The sequence below is a fragment of the Hypanus sabinus genome, chromosome 12 (genome assembly GCF_030144855.1).
Source record: "Hypanus sabinus isolate sHypSab1 chromosome 12, sHypSab1.hap1, whole genome shotgun sequence".
Taxonomy (NCBI): Eukaryota; Metazoa; Chordata; class Chondrichthyes; order Myliobatiformes; family Dasyatidae; genus Hypanus; species Hypanus sabinus.
Genome location: NC_082717.1, coordinates 82,248,883 through 82,271,175, shown reverse-complemented (window position 1 = coordinate 82,271,175; position 22,293 = coordinate 82,248,883). Strand labels below are relative to the sequence as shown.

The 22,293-nt window shown below is 41.3% G+C and overlaps 1 protein-coding gene across 5 annotated transcripts in view; it reads left to right on the top strand.

The window, feature by feature from the left end:
* The window catches only part of cfap61 (cilia and flagella associated protein 61), a 169,765-nt gene that overhangs the window by 68,075 nt on the left and 79,397 nt on the right, over positions 1-22,293 (top strand). For all 5 annotated transcript variants that reach the window (XR_009515173.1, XM_059986284.1, XM_059986283.1 and 2 more), the window contains 3 exons: positions 6,901-7,028; positions 17,469-17,564; positions 20,408-20,576. Coding sequence is in view for 4 of the 5 variants with exons in the window: in XM_059986284.1 (XP_059842267.1) it covers positions 6,901-7,028; positions 17,469-17,564; positions 20,408-20,576 (393 nt within the window). In the remaining variant the exon portion in view is untranslated. The remainder of the gene's footprint in view (positions 1-6,900; positions 7,029-17,468; positions 17,565-20,407; positions 20,577-22,293) is intronic.

The following is a 22,293-nucleotide window of genomic DNA, read 5'->3' as shown; positions in this document are numbered from 1 at the left end:
GCCAACATCAGACAGTCTTTCATGAGGGTGAACCTTTGAAAAGAATCAGAACCTGATGGTGTACTTGGAAGGCCACTGAAAAACTGTGCCAACCAAATGGCAGGAGTGTTCAAGGACATCTTCAGTCTCTCACTGTTGCAGTCTGAGGTTCCCACCTGCTTCAAAAGGGCTCAAGAAGAGTAGGGTGAGCTACCTGTGTGACCATAGCCCAGCTAAACTCACATTTACTGTGGTGAACTGCTTTGAGAGGTTGGTCATACCCAGCATCAACTGTTGCCTGATCAAGGACCTGGACCTGCTGCAAATTTCCCTATTTCCACAATAAGTCTACAGTTAGTAGATGCAATCTCACAGATTTCTCCATTCATTCTTGCATCACCTGGACAATAGCAAAATCTACCTCAGGCTGCTGTTTATTGATTACAGCTCAGTGTTCAACACCATCATACTCTCAGTACTAATCAACAAGTTCCAAAACTTGGGCCCCTGTATCTCCCTATGCAACTGTATCTTTGACTTCCATATCAGAGACCACAGTCAGTGCAGACAGGAAATAACATTTCCTCCTCACTGACAATCATCACTGGTGCACCTCAAGGATGTGTGTTTAGTCCACTGCTCTACTCTCTCTGCACACCTGACTATGTGCCTAGACACAGCTCAAACACCATCTATAAATTTGCCAATGACAAATTTTTGGCTGAATTTCAGATGGTAATGAGAAGTCATACAGGAGTGAGACAGATCAACTGGTCTTTAAAAAGCAACCTTGTACTCAACATCAGTAAGATCAAGGAAAAGATTGTGGACTTGAGGAAGGAGAAGTCGAGGGAACACACACCAGTCCTCCTTGAGTGATCTGTAGTGGAATGTGAACAGGTTCAAGTTCCTGGGTGTCAACATCTCTGAGGATCTATCCTGGGCCCAACATATTGATGCAATTACAAAGAAAGCACAACAGCACTATATTTGATCCGTAGTTTGAAGAGACTTCAAAGACTGATATGTCACCAAAGACTCTTGCAAATTTCTACAGCTGCAACGTGGAGAGCATTCTAACTGGTTGCATCATTGTCGGGTATGGAGGGGCTACTTCATAGGATTGGAAAAAGCTGCAGAAAGTTGCAAACTCAACCAGCTCCATCATTGACGCTAACATCAAGAACATCTTCAAAAGTATTTCTTATTGTAATTCAAGATTCAAGATTCCAGATTCATTTATTATCAAAGAATGCATAAATTATACAACCTTGTGATTTGCTTGTTCACGGGTAAAGCAAGAGACCTGAAGGAACCTGATTAAAGAAAATAAAAATAAAAATAAAAGACCAAAACTCGATGCACAAGAGAAAGAAAAAAACATCATGCAAATAATTGAAATGAACAACTGAACTCAGAACCATTCCAAATTTATAATTTTATTAAATTAGGTATGGCAATGTGCTGCTGTGAAACAACATAATATAACATAGTTATAACATGAGTATAACATGGTTGAATGAGCAGATGAGATCAATATCCACAAAAGGGTTCCAGAGAGCAAATCAGAGAACGAAGAAATACTGAGATATTTGCAGTTTTGAAAAGATATTTGAGTTGAAATCTGGCATTTTTGTAAACAGATTATTTAAACCAGGATGACATGAGCATACTCAGTTCCTTTTAGGCTAGAACTGGAGATATTCACAACTTGCAGACTTTCATCCAGCTACCACAATGAGGGGTCATTGAAATTCTCTTTGTACAAAAAGAGTCAATTTCTTTTAATTTGCAAGTCACTTTGCAAGAATGGCAATGTGCCAATGTAGACAAACTAAATATAGCTCTACCTATGTAAATTCTATCTTATACTGGAAGCAATAGGGAATCCACTCCTTCAATATTAAGTCAGAATTTGGCCAAAGGCCAAATCAGCAAAATGATGCCTGATGCTCCATCAGTCGTAATACTATCTTCATTCAAATGGAAATCTGCTGTGGTAGTTGTTTTTGAACTATAATAGCAAACCAAAGAATACCAGCTCAGTTACAAGATACTTACTGACCATCTTTCATGGTAGATCATGTATCCAACCCATATAAATCCTGGGCACCATGCATAAAACATAGACACAGACGGCATACTGAAATAGTGCTCATGCTGCCTGGACTGCTTTGAAGGAGGCCTGCATCATTCATCAGGAAAATAGTTGAAAATCAGATGAATCTGCTGAATACTTCCTAAGCTTGCCATTCCAAGACCTTAGACTTTGTTGTGATGTCACTATCTAAGCAAGTGACATAGAGTCATACAGCATGGAAACAGACCATTTAGCCCACTGTGCCCATGCTGACTACATTTGGCCTGTGGTCTTCTATGCCTAGAGAATTCAACTGCCTATCTGGAAACTGTACAGTACTGTGTACAGGAACATATTTATACTGTATATGTGCTTAAGAATTCTGCACAGTGCTGTAAATGCTGTCAGTAAATCTCCTTCTGCTGCTCTTTCCAGCAATGTATTCCAGGTACTCACCATTGTATGAAATGTATATGATGTCTGTGATGTGTGTAGATATGATAGTGGCATTTAAAAGCATATGGTTGTTTTGAGAGAATTTAGATAGCCAATGAAAATACAGGGGATAGAGGGAGATGGATCAAGCAGAAGGGATTGTTTTAATTTGTCATCGTGTTTGGCACATACATTGTGGGCTAAAGAGCCTGTTCCTGGACTGTACTGTTCTATATGCTCCAGGTGATCAAAGTCCCCCTCTGATTTTCTCTAAATCACTTACCCCTCACCCTAAATTTATGTCCTCTAGATTTTTCTATCCCTGATATAGGGGAAAATGCCAATATCCTAATTTTCCAATGATGCATCACTCGTCACAGCTTTTCAGCTTCAATTACATGGCCTATTCCAACCAAAGTGCATCTTGCTGGAAGCTAAAATTGCTTCAATGAAAAGCAACAGCAGATTTTTATTCACCTACTTTCCATTGAGCATGTATGGATTACATGGGCACCTTGATTATTTTAACCTCCTTTATCCCATAACAATATGACATTTCACTGATGTCATTGTGATTGATAAATGGATGTTTATACTTTGGATTTTAAGTGGTTGGGTTGTAATATTGTTGGTATTTTCAATATATTACAGGAAACAGTAAGGATAGATGGGGAAATTGATTTTTGCTGGTTGGAAAGTATAGATCTGCTCTTAAAAATATGAAGCAAGCCTTTCAGGAGTAAAATTAGTGACCAGCCCCAGCATGCAAAAGCTGGTAGAAATTTGCAACTCTTTTCAAAAAGGTGAAATCTGGGATTGATAGATATTTGTTGATTTAAGAAATAGGAGGTGAGGAGAGGTACATGTCTAGTCATGTTTCATTTTACTTGCTGACTATAGCTAGCAATAAGTTTAAATTATACTTTTATCTTGATAGAAATGTCAATATTGCTGCTTTCATACTAGTTGAAGACTAAAGATCATACTAGTTCCTGCTCTACTGGATTTCTAATCTCAGTTTCACTGTATGTTAAGTTAAATCTACCTTTCACTCCTAATACTATTATCAATGCTGTTGGTTCATTAATATAATAAAATAAAATAAACAATTTGATAGTAATTGCTGGAAGTCAACCTTCCTGTTTCCTGGGCATTATTGCAGGTCAGTGTGCTGAACTCAACTGTCTTCAGCTGATGGTGAAGAAAAGTAGAGATGTTTGATGATAATTTCACAAGGTCCAATTCTATTTGTGATACCTCAGACAGAGAAACATTCTATTCCTGAATGCAGCAAGAACTAGACAACATTACTACTGCTGAATTTGCACCATCATCAATGATCTTAAACTCAACTAGACTATCCATAAATATTGTGGTTACAAGAATAGGTTTGAGTCTGTGTTAAGTGACTCACTTTCCAACACCCCAAAACCTAACTCTCAATTACACTCTACAAGGTGCAACTTAGGAGTATGACAAAATATTCTGTGTCTAAGAGTCTCATTAGATAAGAGTCTAATGATACTGATGAAGTTCAAAACCATCCAGGATTAAACAGTCTACTTGATTGGCACTCAATCTACTGTAAACATTTGTTTCTTCCATTACTGGTGCATTTTGTCTACAAAATATACTATAGTTACTTATTTAGACACTCCTATAGTATATCTTAAGGTTGAAACTGGTATAGACAAAAAGAATATGACAAGGAAGTGCACATGAACATTACCGACTGCAAATTCCCCTCTTAATTACACATCATCCTCCATCTTGACCTGGAAATAGGTTACTGTGCCTTCATTGCTAAGAGTTGTAAGTCCTAGAACAAATAGAAGATAATTGACATGAAATGTTAATTGTACCTGATGTTTTGAATTGTGTTCAGTATTTTCTGATTTATTAGTTGTCTGATTGTAGCTCGCAGTGTTGCTAACAGCCTCAAAGCAAGCCAGTTTCACAGTAGGAGCTTGAAGTAGGTGTTTGGCCTGTTGTTTTCAAATGCAAGGGTCTAACACTTGTTGGATGAAGGATACCTCTTGTTTTACTTTGCCATTTGTGGCTGATGATGAAGGTGCAGTTCTGATCACTTGACATCCATTTTAGGTCCTAAGAACACCTTTTTAAAAAAATTGATGTTTTGCAGTCTAATTTCTAGGTCATTTTTTTCATTTTACTAAAATGGAAAAATATGTAATGAAGGAAACCTGATGAGCTATAATTATATTCAAATGCAACTTCATTAGATGTATGGAATATAATAAGTTGGAATTCACCAAGGGAAGAAGTAAGAACGAACAGAAGATTTTATTTTAGGTAAAACATACTAACAAATGGATAAATCCCATGATACAAGTAAAAGGGATAAAAAGAAACTCTATTTTGTAAACCAAAGAAAAATAACATGACATTGATCTCACCAGCAATCAGATTTGATCACTCCTTTGAGTGCCATATTCAGTTCACTCTGCTAATGGGTTTTTGAAATAAGGTGTGTTCTGGGACCAATTCACCTAATCTTAAACTCTCTGTGGCCAATTAGTTTGTACCTTGCCTAAATGAAAGGAGCACTGATTACTGAAGCATGACAGCTGTAATCTTTGGAGAATTCTGTAATGTGTTTAGAATCTCATGTTCTGTTTCTCAATCTATCCTGTTATCCATGGGAGAAAAAATGCTAAACAGCTACTTTTTATTTCTCTTTAAAATTATATCAATTGTGGTGAAAATTTTGAATCACCTTAAAATTCCAAGTGCAAAGAGAATTTATATGTAAAATTTATAGAAATTTAATGAGATAATTTTTCAGCTACAGATACTCTCATGTAAATATCATTATGCATCAACAAGATTTGATTTCCCCAAGAGTCATTGAGAACGCGTAATGGATATAATACTGGAAGCAAAAGCATAAAGCAAAAATTTTAATACTGTGCGTGATTTTGAAAGGTTTTCAGATTATTAATAATCTTAGATATTGAAATATTATCAACACTGAAATGCATCATGATGGATTTGTTATATAATAGAAATGCCAATGGAGAATTAATATTTGTATCTTATTGATGCATTATTAGATATTATCAAACATTATTAGATCATTTTAGTAGCTTTATGAGTTTGGTTTAGGTGACAAATGGAATATTTTAAATTGAATCACATTTTTGAAGTGTTCCATTTAGAATTTATACATTTATGTGTTTAAAAATCTAATGAGTCCATGAGATACAAAGAATAAAAGGTGTCACAGCCACAGAATCATAATAATACAATTTGAAATTCTAACTCAAAGAATTGCATGAAAGAATGAAAGTTTTTGTCACTGATACTGTATAACAGAATTAATTTTATTCAAACCAATTATTTAATGTTTGGTACTGTCTCCTGTGAAATAATCACAAAAGGATATTGGTATTGAGTTTAACAGGCAACAGACCTGATAATCCACATCTGCCATCACTTTTTTAAATATGAACCGAGATGCTAGGATTCACTAATTATATTGAAATTTTAACCTGTATTTATAGATGCATTTTTGAACAGTAGAACATGTTATTTATAATTGTGGATAACTGTGAAACCTCAAATTGTCTGAAATATGATTCAAAAATAGGAAGTAATTGAAAAATATGACTAATGTAGAATTATTGTAAATGTTTGGCTGATAGCTGGCACAAGCTTACTAGACTGAAGGGCCTGTTTCCATTCTGTACTTCTCTCACTGAATTGCAAATGTTGTCATTTCTTACTGACCTAGAGTGGATGTTTGTTCGAACTTGTTTACAAGCTGCCTCATTTTCCTTATTAATTTCAAATAACTTCTAATTGATCTCATGTTTAGATTTTATAGCATATAGTTGATTTATCATCTTAATTTTTGTTCCTTATAAAGGAACAGAATGATGGCTTGCACAGTACATGTTAGAATATTCCTGCAGTTATAAACCATAATGTACTTAATCTTAACTAAGCATTACCCACAGGAGGACAAGAACTAATATTGCTATATTTTAATGTCAACATTTCTCCAAGCAGGCAACCACACTAGGTGGCTGATACAAAGCAATGCATATCAAAGGTTTCCAAGCTGCATCTCCAATATGCTCAATTATTAGATGTCAGTGGGGGCTTTAATTAATTCATTCGTCCAAGTGTTTCTGGAGGTATAAAGTGAAAAATCAACTGTATCATCTATAGGAAGGCACAATCGTGTGTGAAATATCATGTGGTGCCAAGACTGTGTTTGCTTCTGATACTGCGAATCCTCTGTCTTCCATTGGCAGGCTCATACGTTCTGACCGAGTCCCCAAAGAACCAATTTTGAGCAATTCATTTATTTCAGAGGAAATCAAAAGAACATTGAAAATAAGATGCTGTACTTATAATAATCCTTGTGTATTTCATTTTAGCCAAAATATGCACTAAATCATATTAACCGAAAGTTGACACTGGAGCCGAAAGTAACCATTAATTCACGAATAGTGGTGGTTGGTGCATCTGAAGTTGGGATCTCCTTCTTGGAAACATTGGTCTTCTGGTAATATAATTAATTCTACATTTTAAATGGTTGTGAAATTTTACATACTATAAGTAGTGCTGGAAATAATCAAATGCAATCAAGTCCTAAGCTGCCAGAATACAACTCAAGTACCCTCTGAATATTGGTAGAACAATTATAATTAACTTCTTCCTTTAACCTTAGGTTTTGACTTTTTGGTAACGTGTTCAGCTTCTCTTGTTTTACTGATCCAGAAGTGGTATCAACCCTCTATAGCTACTGTCAAGTGACCACATGTCTTCTATGACATTCATATAAATGTGTAATGTTTGTTGACATTAATTGGCATTCTAATTGACATAGGTAGGACAGTCAAAATCTTTTTCACCGAGTTCTCAGAGAAATGTCAAATACTATAGGACATGCTTTTAAGGTGAGAGAGGGATGTTTAAAAGAGATGTGAAGGGCATTTTTTTTTGTTTTACAGAGTAGATGCCTGAAATGTGCTGCCGTGTGTAGTGGTGATATGATGCTGGTGTTTAGTAGACTGACAACATGAACGTGCAGGGGATGGAGAGATATGAGTCATGTTTAGTCAGAAAAGGTTTTTTTTAAATATGGCATTGTGTTCTGCACAAATGTAGTGGGCCAAAGGGCATATTCTTGTACTATTTCATAACTGCATTTTACATCAGTAATCACTGGATGGCACATTGGCAGAGTAGTGCAGCTAGTAGAACTACAGCTTTACATTGCCAGAAATTGGTATTCAATTCTGTTGAATATGGATCTCTGGCAATGTAAAGCAGTGATTTGGTTGCTGTTCACATTTTTCTTGTGATCACTTAGATTTCCTATAGGTGTTTTAATTCCACCCCCCCCCCCATCCCAAAGGCATGCAGGTTGGTAGGTTGATTGACCAATGTAAGTTGTCCCTGTGTGTAAATGGACACTAGAATCTGGGGGAACTTGATGGGAGAACGGGATTAATATAGGATTAAAGAAAATGGGTGTTTGATTTGCTGAACTGAGGGGGCTGTTTCCATGCTGTACCCCTCTATGACTGATAGATGTTAGTTATGAGAAAATCTAACTAGATTGTTTTAACCCTGCTTATACCCCTCTTAGCCAAGACCATTAATATATCCTGCTATAAACAAGACCACTATAAACAGCACTCCAAAAAGCCCTATATGAGGTCATTCTTACCCTCGGCCATTAGGCTCTTTAATGAGTCAGGGAAGTGATGCCCCCCCCCCCCCACCTCCTGTTAGACTGCTTGAGGAAACTTTTTTTCTTACTCCTCTTCTAATATTTGCATATTTGGATACCTACTGTGACACTGTGATTTCCTTTGGGATCAATAAAGTATCTATCTGTCTATCTATCTATCACCTAACACCGTATGCACAATACTCACAACACACATAAAGGCCTTTCAGCTCACCATGTCCATATTGACAATAAAGTGAACGTAATTGCCAATCCCATTTATCACCACCAAGTCTACAGCATTTATACCTTGGCAACTCAAATGTTTGTCAAGATATTCCTCAAATGTTTTGAGGGATAAGATAAAACGAGATGTCATTTGCTTCAATGACCAATATAGTCCAAGCATGTGCTGCAAATGTCGCCATGCTTCTGACGTCAATATAGCACGCCTTTGGCGACCCACTTTCTACGCAGGTGAACCGGCTCACAAAATGGCGCACGTGTCAGCAGAGAGGCCAGCCCCACAATGGCGCTGGGCCTTCTTCTTCACCAGCAAGGGGAGAAAGCCCACACACGAGAAGAGACTTCTGTAATGCACCTCTGATGTCATTTCCGCCCGGAGAGGATGGGAACAGAACTGCGTAAAAGCGAGTGCCGCAAAGTTTGAATAAACTAGTCTGGAGTGCAACTTACAGACTGCGTGTCATTATTTCTAGTTCTGCGTGTAGCACATCGCTACACTGGTGACCCCGACGGTCCAAACGGGATTTGGACCAAAGATGATCGACTCTTCATCTGTTCACGCAGTTTCACTGAAACTGCCAACTTTCTGGACGCTGCAACCACGCGTGTGGTTTGACCAAGCTGAAGCCCAGTTCCAGATTTGGCAGATATCTTCTGATTCGACGCATTACTATTACGTGGTGAGCTCCCTTGGCCAGGAGAGAGCCGCCCAGGTTGAGGATTTCATACAGTTACCCCTGGGAGAAAGCAAATATGCAGCATTCAAAGCACTGCTCATAGGGACCTTTGGCCTCTCACAGCGTGAGCGAGGTGCCTGCTTGCTGCACCTGGATGGTTTGGGAGACTGTCAGCATTAATGAACGAGATGCTGGCCCTGGCTGAAGGACACAAGCCCTGCCTCATGTATGAGCAGGCGTTCCTAGAGCAACTGCCAGAGGACATACATCTGCTACTGGCCAACGCAGATTTCAGTGATACCTGGAAGGTGGCGGCCTGGGCAGACGTGCTATGGAACACCAAGAGGGAGAGCGGGGCATCCATCGGGCAGATTACCAAGCCACGTGCCCAACAGCAGGCCAGACCAGGCCCTGCAACAGAGCACACACAACCCAGAGGCAGGAGGGAGGAGGCCAATGAACAGTGGTGTTTCTGCATCCAGCGGTGGGGCACAGAAGCCCGCTGTTGTCGCCCGCCCTGCAAGTTCCTGGGAAACACCAGGGCCGGCCGCCACTAATGGCTACAGCAGCTGGCCACCAGGACAGCCTCTTGTACGTCTGGGACAAACAATCGGGACGCCGTTTCTTGATCAACACCAGAGCGGAAATCAGCATCTTACCCCTGACGGGGTACGACACCCACAACAGGGAGCCAGGACCCACCCTGACGGCCGCAAATGGCAGCACAATATGGACCTATGGCACCACACAGTGCAGCTGCAGTTCGGTGCCAGCCAGTTCACATGGGACTTCACACTGACCGCTGTGGCCCAACCACTCCTACGAGCTCACAGCCTGCTGGTTGACTTGCAAGGGGAAAAGACTGGTCCGTGCAAAGACTTTCCAGACATTCTCCCTGGGTGAAGCCAAGTTGCTGGCCCCACACCTGGACTCCATCTCGCTGTCTGACAACGAATTCACCAGAGTCCTGGCGGACTTCCCATCAGTTCTGGCACCGCAATTCACGACAGCCATGCCCAGCCACGGCGTACAGCACCACATTCTGACCCAGGGACCACCCCTCCACGCCCGCACATGAAGGCTCCCCCGGACAAGCTCTGCCTAGCAAAGGAGGAGTTCAAGAGGATGGAGGAATTGGGGATCGTACAGTGGTCTGACAGCCCATGGGCCATCCTCCTGCACATGGTGCCCAAAGCAGCCAGGGGCTGGAGACCATGCGGCAACTACCACAGACTGAATGAGGCTACAACTCCAGACCGCTACCCCATGCCGCAAATACAGGACTTTGCAGCAAACCTGCACGGGGCAAGCATCTTTTCCAAAGCAGACCTCGTCCAGGGCTACCATCAAATCCCGGACATCCCAAGATAGCACTCATCACCCCGTTCAGTCTGTTTGAATTCCTCCGAATGCCGTTCAGCCTGAAGAATGCCACTCAGATGTTTCAGCGGGTAATGAATGTGGTGGGACACGACCTGGACTTTGCATTCATCTATTCCAACAACATCCTGTTTGCCAGCAGTGGTCGTCAGGAGCATCTGTCCCACCTCCGCCGGCTGTACTCCCGCCTGAGTGATCTTGGCCTCACGATCAACCCGGCCAAATGCCAGTTTGGACTCGACACCATCAACTTCCTGGGCCACAGGGTTACCAAAGACGGGGCAACACCTCTGCCTTCCAAGGTAGACGCGATCCGCCACTTCGCCCGGCCCAATACAGTCAAAGGCCTGCAGGAGTTCATTGGTATGGTGAACTTCTACCACCGCTTCCTCCTCTCAGTAGCCTGTATCATGCGCCTTTTGTTCACCCTGATGTCAGGTAAAGGCAAGGACATTACTTGGGACAAAGAGGCCGCAGCCACTTTCATTAAAGCCAAGGAAGCCTTGGCAGATGCCACGATGCTGGTGCACCCCAGAACAGACGTTTCAACTGCCCTCACAGTGGACGCATCCAACTGAGCAGTCGGTGGTGTGCTGGCAACCCCTGGCGTTCTTCAGCAGGCACCTACAGCCACCCAAACTCAAGTACAGTGCCTTTAACCGGGAACTGTTGACACTATATTTGGCAATCCAGCATTTCAGGTACTTCTTGGAAGGCAGGCCGTTCACCATGTTCTTGGACCACAAACCGTTGACCTTCGCGTTCACAAAGGTGTCTGATCCCTGGTCGACCTGCCAGCAGTGACATCTGTCCTACATCTCTGAGTACACGACGGACATCCAGCATATCTTGGGGAAAGGACAACGTCATGGCAGACGCACTCTTCAGACCAGCTACCCAAGCCCTGTCCCTGGGGGTGGACTATGCAGCACTGGTGGAGGCGCAGCAGGCAGACGACGAGATGCCTAGCTACAGGACCGCAGTCTCGGGTTTGCAGCTGCAAGACTTCCTTGTAGGCCCAGGTGAGAGGACCCTCCTGTGCAACGTGGCTACCGGCCAACCTCGCCCCATTGTCCCGGCAGCCTGGCGGCAGTGAGTTTTCAACTCCATACACGACTTGGCGCACCCATCTATCAGGACAACCGTCCGGATGGTCTCCAGCAAGTTTGTTTGGCATGGACTTCGCAAACAGGTCAGTGAATGGGCCAAAACGTGCACGCATTGCCGAACAGCCAAGGTACAGCGGCACACCAAAGCCCAGCCGCAGCAGTTCGAACCCACCTGCCGGAGGTTCAACCACATTCATGTGGATATCGTGGGGCCCCTGCCAGTGTTGCGAGGAGCGCGGTAACTCCTAACTATAGTAGACCGGTTCACGAGATGGCCAGAGGCGGTCCCGCTCACCGACACCACCGCCGATTCCTGCGCCCAAGTGCTGATTGCAACCTGGGTAGCACGCTTCAGGATACCAGCCCACATTACCTCCAATAGAGGCGCCCAGTTCACCTCCAGCCTGTGGTCTGCTGTGGCCAGCCTGTTGGGAACACAGCTACACCACACAACTGCCTATCACCCACAATCAAACAGACTAGTGGGACGCTTCCACCGTCACTTGAAGTCGGCTCTTGTGGCCCGACTGAAAGGGTCTAACTGAGTGGACGAGCTTCCCTGGGTCCTGCTTGGAATCCGCACAGCGCCCAAAGAGGATCTGCACACCACGTCAGCCGAGCTGCTGTACGGCGTGCCCCTGGTCATCCCAGGAGAGTTCATACCAGCCCCAAGGGGGCAAGAGGAAGAACCCGCAGTAGTCCTGGTCAGACTATGCAAAAGGCTCGGCAACCTTTGAGACTTTCTTTTAAAACTGTGCCATGGACTGCTCTTTATCAGATTATGATATTGCTTTGCACTGTTGAAATTATGTGTTATAATTATGTGGTCTTTGTCAGTTAGTCTTTTATCAGTTATGGTTTTGTCTGCACCGTTGAAACTATATGTTGACTATAACTATATGTAACTGTGTGGTTTTGTGTAGGTCTTGTAGCTTTGGGTTTGTCTGATGGGTTTGTAGTTCCTTTCCGGGGAACATGCTAAGACGGTAGCACGATATCGATACGCAACAGCCTCTCTGGAATCTGGACTGGGGATTACCAAACGTTATGTGGTTTTTCTTGTGTGGTCTGTTTTGTGCTTTTTTCGTGATATAATTCCAGAGAACGTTGTCTCATTTTTTAACTGCATTGTATTTGTGGTTATAAATGACAATAAACTGAATCTGAATCTGAAACCTGGCCCCCGTACCAAATTCACAGCACGGACAGATCCCAACCTGCATACCCAAAGACCTGCAGAACTCTAAGCATGTATTTGTACGAAGGGGCGCACACCGGGCACCGCTACAGTGGCCATATGAGGGGCTGTTCAAGGTGATCGGGAACAACGGGTCCATTCTGGACATTGGGGAGAAAGAGGAGGTTTTCACGGTGGACCGACTCAAACCGGCCCATGTGGACTTGGTGCAGCCGGTCGAGGTTCAGGCACCGTGGCGCAGAGGCAGACCACCCAAACAAAGACTGATCCAGACTGTGGACATTGGGGGGGGGGGGTGTATCGCCGGTTCTGAGGGGGTGGGGGTTATGTGGCGACCCACTTTCTACGCAGGCGAACCGTCTCACAAAATGGCATGCGCGTCGGCAGAGAGGCCAGCCCCAGAATAGCGCTGGTCCTTCTTTACCAGCAAGGGGAGAAAACCCGCGTGCAGGAAGAGACTTTTGTAATGCACCTCTGACGTAATTTCTACCTGGAGAAGGCGGGAACGGAACTGCGTAAAAGCCAGTGCCGTGAAGTTTGAGTAAACTAGTCTGGAGTGCAACTTACAGACTGCGTGTTGTTATTTCTAGCTCTGTGTGTAGCATATCACTACATGCTCACAATTTACTAACCTGTACATCTTTGGAATGTGGGAGGAAAACCACAAGCTCACAGGGAGAACATACAAACTCCTTTTAGACAGTAGTGGGAATTCAAAGTTCAGAGTAAATTTACTATTGAAGTCCATATATCTCACCATATGCAGCCCTGAGCCTCATTTTCTTGTGGGCATGCTCAATAAATCCGTAATAGAATAATAACAATAATAGAATCAATGAAAGCCCACATCATCTTGGATGTTCAACCAATATGCAAAAGATAACAAACTATGCAAATACAAAGAGAAAGGAATAATAATAATGAATAAATAAGCAATAAATATCAAGAACTTCGAATGAAGAGTCCTTGAAAGTGATTACATAGGTTGTGGGAATATCTTAGTGATGAGGCAAATGAAGTTATACCCTTTGGTTCAAGAGTCTAATGGTTGAGGGGTAATAACTGATCCTGAACCTGGTGGTATGAGTCCCAAGGCTCCTGTACCTTCTTTCTGATGGCAGCAATGAAAAGAGAGCAAATCAGGTGGTGGGGATCCCTGATAAAGATTGCTGCTTTCCTGTGACAGTGCTGAGTGGTGGGGAGGGCTTTACCTGTGATGGACTAAGCCATATCCACTACTTTTTTGCAAGTTCAAGGGTATTGGTGTTTCTATAACAGGCTGTGATGCAGCCAATCAATATACTCCCCACTGCACATCTATAGAGGTTTATCAAGGTTTTGGATGTCATGCCATATCTTGGCAAACTCCTAAAGAAGTAGAGGCGCTTCCTTGCTTTCTTCATAATTGCACTTGCGTGCTGGGCCAGAACAGATTCTCCAAAATGATAACATCGAGGAATTTAAGTTGCTGACCCTCTAATCCTCTGATAAAGACTGGCTCATGGACCTCTGGTTTCCTCCTCCTGAAGCCAATATCAGTTCCAAGGTCTTGCTAACATTGAGTAAGAGGTTGTTGTTATGGCACCACTCAGCTAGATTTTTAATCTCCCTCCTATTTGCTAATTTGTCACCACCTTTGATTCTGCTTACGACAGTTGCGTCATCAGCAAACTCAAATATGGCATTGTAGCTGTGCTTAACCACACAGTCATAAGGGGATTGACACCTGATTGTCTCTGCTGGCACTCCAAAGCATTACACTCGCCACAATGCCACCATGCCGCCCGTGCTTCTATCCTCTTCTGCAAATTGGGAGAAAGAAATTACCTCAAATCCCTTTGAGACCTTTTCTATTCAAATTAAACCTTTTCTTCCTGTTTTTGACATCTGCTTAACGGGAGAAAGTTTTCTACTATCTACCTTATCTATTCCCCCCCCCCTTAATTTACATCCTCAAATAAGGATCCTCTCAGCCTTCCCTGCTCCAAAGAAAACAAACACAGCCTCTCCAGTCTCCTCATAAATGAAGCATTCCATGCCACGCTACATTCTGGTATATCTCCTCAGCAGTGCCCACACTATATTCTGCTGAAGGGCCTTACCTGTTTTCAGTTCCCTATATTTGATATGCTTCCTTTTTATCAAACTGTTTATGTCATTTCACATTCTATTTACTTGCTTTTTCTGCCTTCCATCCTTACAAGAACATGTTGACCCTGACTCTCACTCTTTCTCCTTCTTAACAATATTGCTCATTTCCATTCTCCCTGAAATGAATAACCTTCCATTTACCCATATTGTACAATTCTAACAAACTTCACTCCACCTATTTGTATGCCTTTGTGTCCTCGACAGAATTTGCTTGCCAACTATTTGTGTATCATCAGCAAATTTGCAATGCACTTGGTCACTTTATCTCAGTTATTAATACATAAAAAATCCACTGGCATCCCATCTGTCGTAGCTTGGCAATCTGATGATGATTTTTACCTTTATTCTCTGTCCTTTGTTAGTTAGCCAATTCCAAGTCCAGATCGGGAGCAGCATCTCCAACACCATCACCCCAGGGCTGTGTGCTCAGTCCACTGCTGTTCACTCTGCTGACCCATGTCTGTGCAGCAATACACAGATTGAATCACATCATCAAGTTCGCCGATTACATCAAATTTCTTGGTGTTCACCTGGCAGAGAATCTCACTGGATCCCACAATACCAGCTCCATAGCCAAGAAAGCCCAGCAGCGTCTCTACTTTTCTGCGAAGGCTGAGAAAAGTCCATCTCCCACCCCCCCATCCTCACCATATTCTACAGAGGATGTATCAAGAGCATCCTGAGCAGCTACATCACTGCCTGGTTCAGGAATTGCACCGTCTCGGATCGCAAGATCCTGCAGCGGATAGTGAGGTCAGCTGAGAAGATCATCAAAATCTCTCTTCCTGCTATTACAGACATTTACACTACACGCTGCACCTGCAAAGCTAACAGTATTGTGAAGGACCCCACACACACCCCTCACACAAACTCTTTTCCCTCCTGCCATCTGGTAAAAGGTACCGAAGCATTCAGGCTCTCATGACCAGACTGTGAACAGTTTCTTCCCCCAAGCCATCAGACTCCTCAATACTCAGTCTAGACTGATGTCTACATCATTTATTATTATATTGTAATTTGTCCTCTACTGTGCCTATTGTCTTGTTTGTATAATTATTGCACTGCCCTGCACTGTTTTGTGCACTTTATGTAGTCCTGTGCAGGTCCGTAGTCTATTGTAGCCTTGTGCTGTCTCACATATTCTAGTGTAGTTTTGTGTTTCATGTAGCACCAGGGTCCTGGGGGAACGTTGTTTTGTTGTTACTGTGTACTGTACCAACAGTCTATGGACGAAATGACAATAAACTTGACGACTTGACAAATCTGTGCTAATATATTCTTGCCACTGTTGCTACTACTATGATTTCATATCTTGTGCAGTATCCTTTAGTGAATGTTTTCTTAAAATCTTTGAAGTCATGGTTGCTGTAGTGGTGTGCTTTGGATCATTGTCTTGCTGAAAGACGAACTTCCTCCCCAGTTTAAGCTTTCTGTCTATAGCAGCATTTATCTTTCCATCAATCCTGACCAGATTTCCTGTCCCTGCTGCTGAAGATCATCCCTATTGCACGATGCCATCTCCACCATACTTTACAGTAGGGATAGTGTTACCTGGTAGATTTATGCCACACATACCGCTTAGTGTTGAGACCAAAAAGTTCTACTTTAGTCTCGTCTGACCACAAAACCTTCTTCCACATCTTTACAGTATCTTCTGAATGACACTTTGCATAGCTTTATGGGCAAGGAGATTTTTTTACATAGCCAGACTTCTGTCTTGCCACTCTTCCATAAATATCCTTTTTGTGCAACGCCTTAGAGGCTGTGGATTCATATTTTTTTGACTTGTTCATGATGGACCACACTGAGCTCCAAGGTATGTTCAGTGCGGTCAAGATGGCCTTATACCCTTCTCCAGATTTGTGTTTCTCTATTATCATTTCCCTGACTTGTCTTGAATGCTCTTTTGTCTTCATTTTGGTTTGGTCTGTTGAAAATCTACCATACTTTTGGACCTTACAGAAAGAGGGTGTATTTATTCTTATGAATTAATTGAAAACAGGTGATCCTCCAATTTTCTACATCAACAGACTGTTTGAGTTAGTAAAGTAGGTCAGGCAGCATCTTTGGAAAAGAGTAAACAGTTAATGCTTTGAGCCAAGACCCTTCATCAGGACTCCCTGCTTGAGGACATCAGCAGTCCTGATGAAGGGTCTCTGCGTGAAACGTCAACTGTTTACTCTTTTCCAAAGATGCTGCCTGGCCTGCTGAGTTCCTCTGTGTATTAAGAATATATTTAAAGTTGGATTGCATTATATTAATTTATCTAGGCTTCTGCATATGTTGGGAGAAGAGTGCACACTTTGCCACTTGTGCACTGCACAGACTTAAATGAAGACCAAGTTAGTGGCCTTGGTTGTGTTTTGCTAGATTTCATATTAATGCATATATGTAGAAAATGCAAGCTTCTCTCTCCAATTCACTTCTCTAGTGCTCTTGATTTTTGGCCCTATGTTTATACAGATTTAATTCAATGTAGTTTAGTTATCTATACTTTCTTTTTCAGCCCACACCTTCGCTTCAATAACATTACATTGATTTCAACATGTGCAGTTCCTGTGTCCCACACACATCCCTCCTGTAGAAGATTCCAAACCAGAAGGTATGTACATTAGATAGTTAATACTTGACATGTTTTGAACATTTATGTAGTGGAGGATGACAGTAAGCACAAACAATTAAAAAAGACCATATTTAATCTAGGCAATGAGAAGTTCTTGTTTTATTGTTGGAAGCATCACACAGAGCAGGGGGGGCAAACTTTTTGACTTGTGGGCCACAAAGGGTTCTAAAATTTGACAGGGGGGCCGGACCAGGAGCAGATGGATGGAGTGTTTTGGTAATACACCTCATCAGAGAAAATAAAATATCATGGGATATGTAGAAAACATATGCTTTAATTTCAATTGAAAATGAACAAATGCATTACAACAAAATATCTGTCTTTGAAGTCCCATGGTATTTAGCTATTTATTGAAATGACTTTTAAAACACTGAAAATTAAATGAATAAAATACAGCTTTTTTTAATAGTAACAGTTATTATTTTAAAGCACTGAAAATTCTGTTATCCTTCAAGATATTATCATCATCACTCTCCTCCTGACTGTCTTTATTTCAAAAACGGTAGGAGATGCAGGTCTACTTGTCCTGCTCCTTCTTATTCAATTGTCCCCTGTGCCAAAACTCAACAACGACCAGCACAAAGACAGAACAGTGACAGTGCGCCAGTATGCGGAGCACGTTATTATTTTGAGAACGTACGTGCACCTGCACACTACTCATGTCCATCACTTAACAGAAATGACATGTAACATGTAAGGCTTATTGAAAAAAATATTTTCAAATGCATTTTTTACATAACACAACGAAGAAACTTATTTTTAATTTCAGTGGGAACAGTGTTGTTGGTCTCCCTTTTTAGCCAGCGCATCAAAGTCTGGATTTAGTTTTGTTGTGGCGATTCTCAGGATGGATCTGAGGTGTTGGTCAGTTAACTTGGATCTGTGGCTGGCTTTGTTGATGTTCATGACGCTGAACGCCTGTTCACACAAATAGGTCGAGCCGAACAAAGAGTAAAGCGCAAATGTGGAGTAATACGCTGCACCTCAACAAAGGTCAATGTATATAGAGTGCGTCATCTATTGGGAAAATGCCAGAATTGCGGGGGGAAAACGTTAACAAGGTTTATTAATATAATTTCATCAAGTTCTGCGGGCCGGATTAAAAAGCTTAACGGGCCGCATATGGCCCGTGGGCAGTAGTTTGCCCATGCCTGACATAGAGTTACATTACATAGAAATACTCAACTCAAAAACTGGCCCAACTTCTCTATGTGTTATGCTCTATACAATATATCTTTACATAATTATTAAAAAATATATTTATTTCCTTCCCTGATATCTATTGTGATATTTTTTGATGATCATAAACAGTGCCTTGGCTTAACAGTAGCACTGCTATCTCTTTATCTGATCAACATCAGTCAGTCTTCAATACAGTCAGCCCTCCTTATCTGCGAGGGATTGGTTCTGGGACCCCTCGCAGATACCAAAATTCACAGATGCTCAAGTCCCTTATTCAACCTGTCTCAATGCGGTGGATCTTTTGGACCCATTGGAATCCCAGACCTTATTTAATCTGTCTCAGTGCAGTGGACATTAGGACCCAGCGGTAAAACTCTGAATCCACAGTGTTTCTGTTCACGGAAATAATCACGATCACGAATGAAAATAAAGTGGAAATAATAAAGCGATCGGAAAAAGGTGAAACGCCATCAGTCATTGGAAAAGCGTTAGGCTACGTCGGTCAACGATCGGAACAATTTTAAAGGATAAAGTGAGAAAGGCTCTGCCCCGATGAAAGCTACAATTATTACTAAGCAACGCAGTGGTTTAATTATTGGTTTTGGGGTTTTGGGTTTTTGATCCTCCACGTCAACCTGGCACGGTGGAGAGCGCACTCGGGAGCAGTCTGTCACTCGATCGAACTCAGGAAATTCCGTTCCCGAGCTCGGCGCTGAAACATACATTCTTAAGTGTTTTATATGCATAGAAATGTAAAATATATACTATATACTAAGACAAATGTTTGACTAACTAACTCTAAGTAATACCGGATGTACCTGTTCCGAATTACTTAGTAGGAGAACTTACGATTTTTTCGATCCCGATCCACGATAACCCATGCACATCCTCCCGTATACTTTAAATCTCTAGATTTCTTATAATACCTAATACAATGTAAATGCTATGTAAAATAGTTATTATACTGCATTGTTTATGGAATATTGACAAGAAAAAAAAGTCTGTACATGCTCGAGCACTTCCGGGTTTTTGCGATTTACGGTTGGTTGAATTCGCAGATAAGGAGGGATGACTGTATATAATTTGGCCTGCTGCTTCAGTGGAATGTTGAGTATGTATAATATTGTTGAAGATCTTAAAGATATTAAATTCAGACCCTATTGTCTACTGAGTTAAAAAAAATAAAAGGTTGCAGATACTTTTCACAGAACAGTAAAGTTATGCTGATGTATAGCAAAACATAACCTTCAGGCAACTGCATTCACAAACAATTTAGCCGCTTATTGCTGTTTGTGGCAAATATGAATACCACCTTTGGCAACAAAGCTTCTTCATCAATAGTCTTGTCATAAGTGGGATGCTTTATATCTTCAATCTCTGTCTTTCTTAGTCATAATGCAGAAATGTTATCACATACAACTATGTATTATAAAGATAAGCTGCATAGTGCTTCACTTTGATATGTTACCATCTGAGATTTAATTTAGATTGCTCCAGGTTACCTATAAAAAATGTAGTAATCTTTGACTGCAAGCTTAGTTTAGCCAATAGTATGAAGTGTGGACTCATTGCCTACAAAATGCCTAATTTATATTAGAAAGAGTGAAATTGACAATAAAAATATCCCTTTCATTCTGCAGTCACAGCTATGAACATGACGATTATGCTCTGATGTCATTGCATTCTTGGGTTAATATGGTGGTTGATAAGATGATTGGTATTGACAGAGCTGCTAAACATGTAATTGTAACTGGAGGCAGAAAAGTACCATATGAACATCTAATCCTTTGCACAGGACAGCAATTCCAGGTAAGTCCAAGTACCCTCTAAGCAAAATATATAGTATGTGATTAATGTGTGATAGCACATAATTATTCTGATTTATTTCCTGCTTTAGCTATTCCCTTGAATGCATTTATTCCTTTCTTGGTTACTGTACCAAGTAACTACTCTACATATAAAGCTAGCAGTGTGTGCTGATGGCTGCTTAATTGTAAAGCACCAAAATAATTTATCTGGACATTATCTTAAATCGGTTTGTGGAAAGTCTTGCTCACAAATTGACACTTTTATTTTCTGCATTGTAATGGTGACTAAAATTCATGCCGAACTATTCATGCCAAATTCATGTTAAACAGCACCATTGATTCTCTTTTTCTCTAGATGTGAATCTGCAACTTTCTCCATCTCTTTGGTTTCTCTCTGATCTGTCCATATGTCACAATCATGCCCATCTTGTTAATGACCCATCACTAATAGATATTCCACTGTGTTTATGTGCTTCTTGTGACTATTTATTTAATCTAACCTTTTGAGAAATCAAATGAAAATGAAAAAGAATTTCAGGATGTACATTGTATACATTTCTCTGACAGTAAATGTACCTATTGAAATAGAAAATGTTCCAAATTTCTATTTTAGAACAATACAAGATTTCACTTTCTTATAAGCATACTAGTATTTGGGGAACACTAGTCGAGAAGAAAAGTGATGTGTTGGCCTTTGTTGTGAAGGCTATGCTGTTTTAAAACAGGGAGATTTTGTTCCAGTTGTACAAGGTGCTGATGGCACCACACCTTGAATTCTATGCACAGTTTTGGTCCTCTTGACTTAAAAAGATATAGTAATATTGGAAGTAGTCCAAAGAAGACAATTGGGCTAATTCCTGTTATGAGAAGGTTGTCCTCTCAAATGAGGCTAGACAGTTTGGATCTGTACTCCTTGGAGTTTAGTAGAACGAAAGCTGACCTCATTCAAGTATACAAGATCCTGAGGAGGCTTCATGGGGTAGATGTTGAGATGTTTACACTAATAGGAGAATCATCAATAAAAGGGCATACTTGCAATTTAATATGACTACTTCTTCTCCCAGAGGTAGGAAAAATTCCTGCCCCAGAGCATGGTAGAGCTTAGATCATTTGAAATATTTAAGGTGAAGAGAAATAAATATTTAAAAGACTGAGGAATTGAAGGTAATGGGCACAGATGAAGAGTGCAGGCTAGCATAGATCAGCCATGACCTTTTTAAAAGATGGGGTTGACTTGAGGGGCCTCATTACCTATTTTGATTTTCTTGTGCTCTTGTGAGAACAGGGTTCATCTGCACTACCCTGGGAAAATATTTGAACTTACTACATGTTACCATAATAAGTGCATGAGAACTTGATATAAGAGGAAGCCCTTTGGCCTCTGGTGCCTTCTCCAGCATTAAATAAGATCATGTTTGAGCTTAGTGTAGTAATCCATTTCCTATGGTAATCCATTATTCCCCCATTCTCTTAATATCTAAAGATCCATCAAACTTTGGCTTAAATATACACAGCAATTTTAAGTCTAGTGTACTCCTGGGTCAAGAATTGCAAATATTCACAATCCCTTACATGAACAAATTACTTCTCATACATGCCCTGAATGATTGCCAGCTTATTTTGAGACTGTAACCCCAGATTGTAGATCCCCCAGCCATAGGAAAAATTCAACTTGATATTTACCCTGGTAAGCCACTAAGAATTTTGTACTTTTCAGT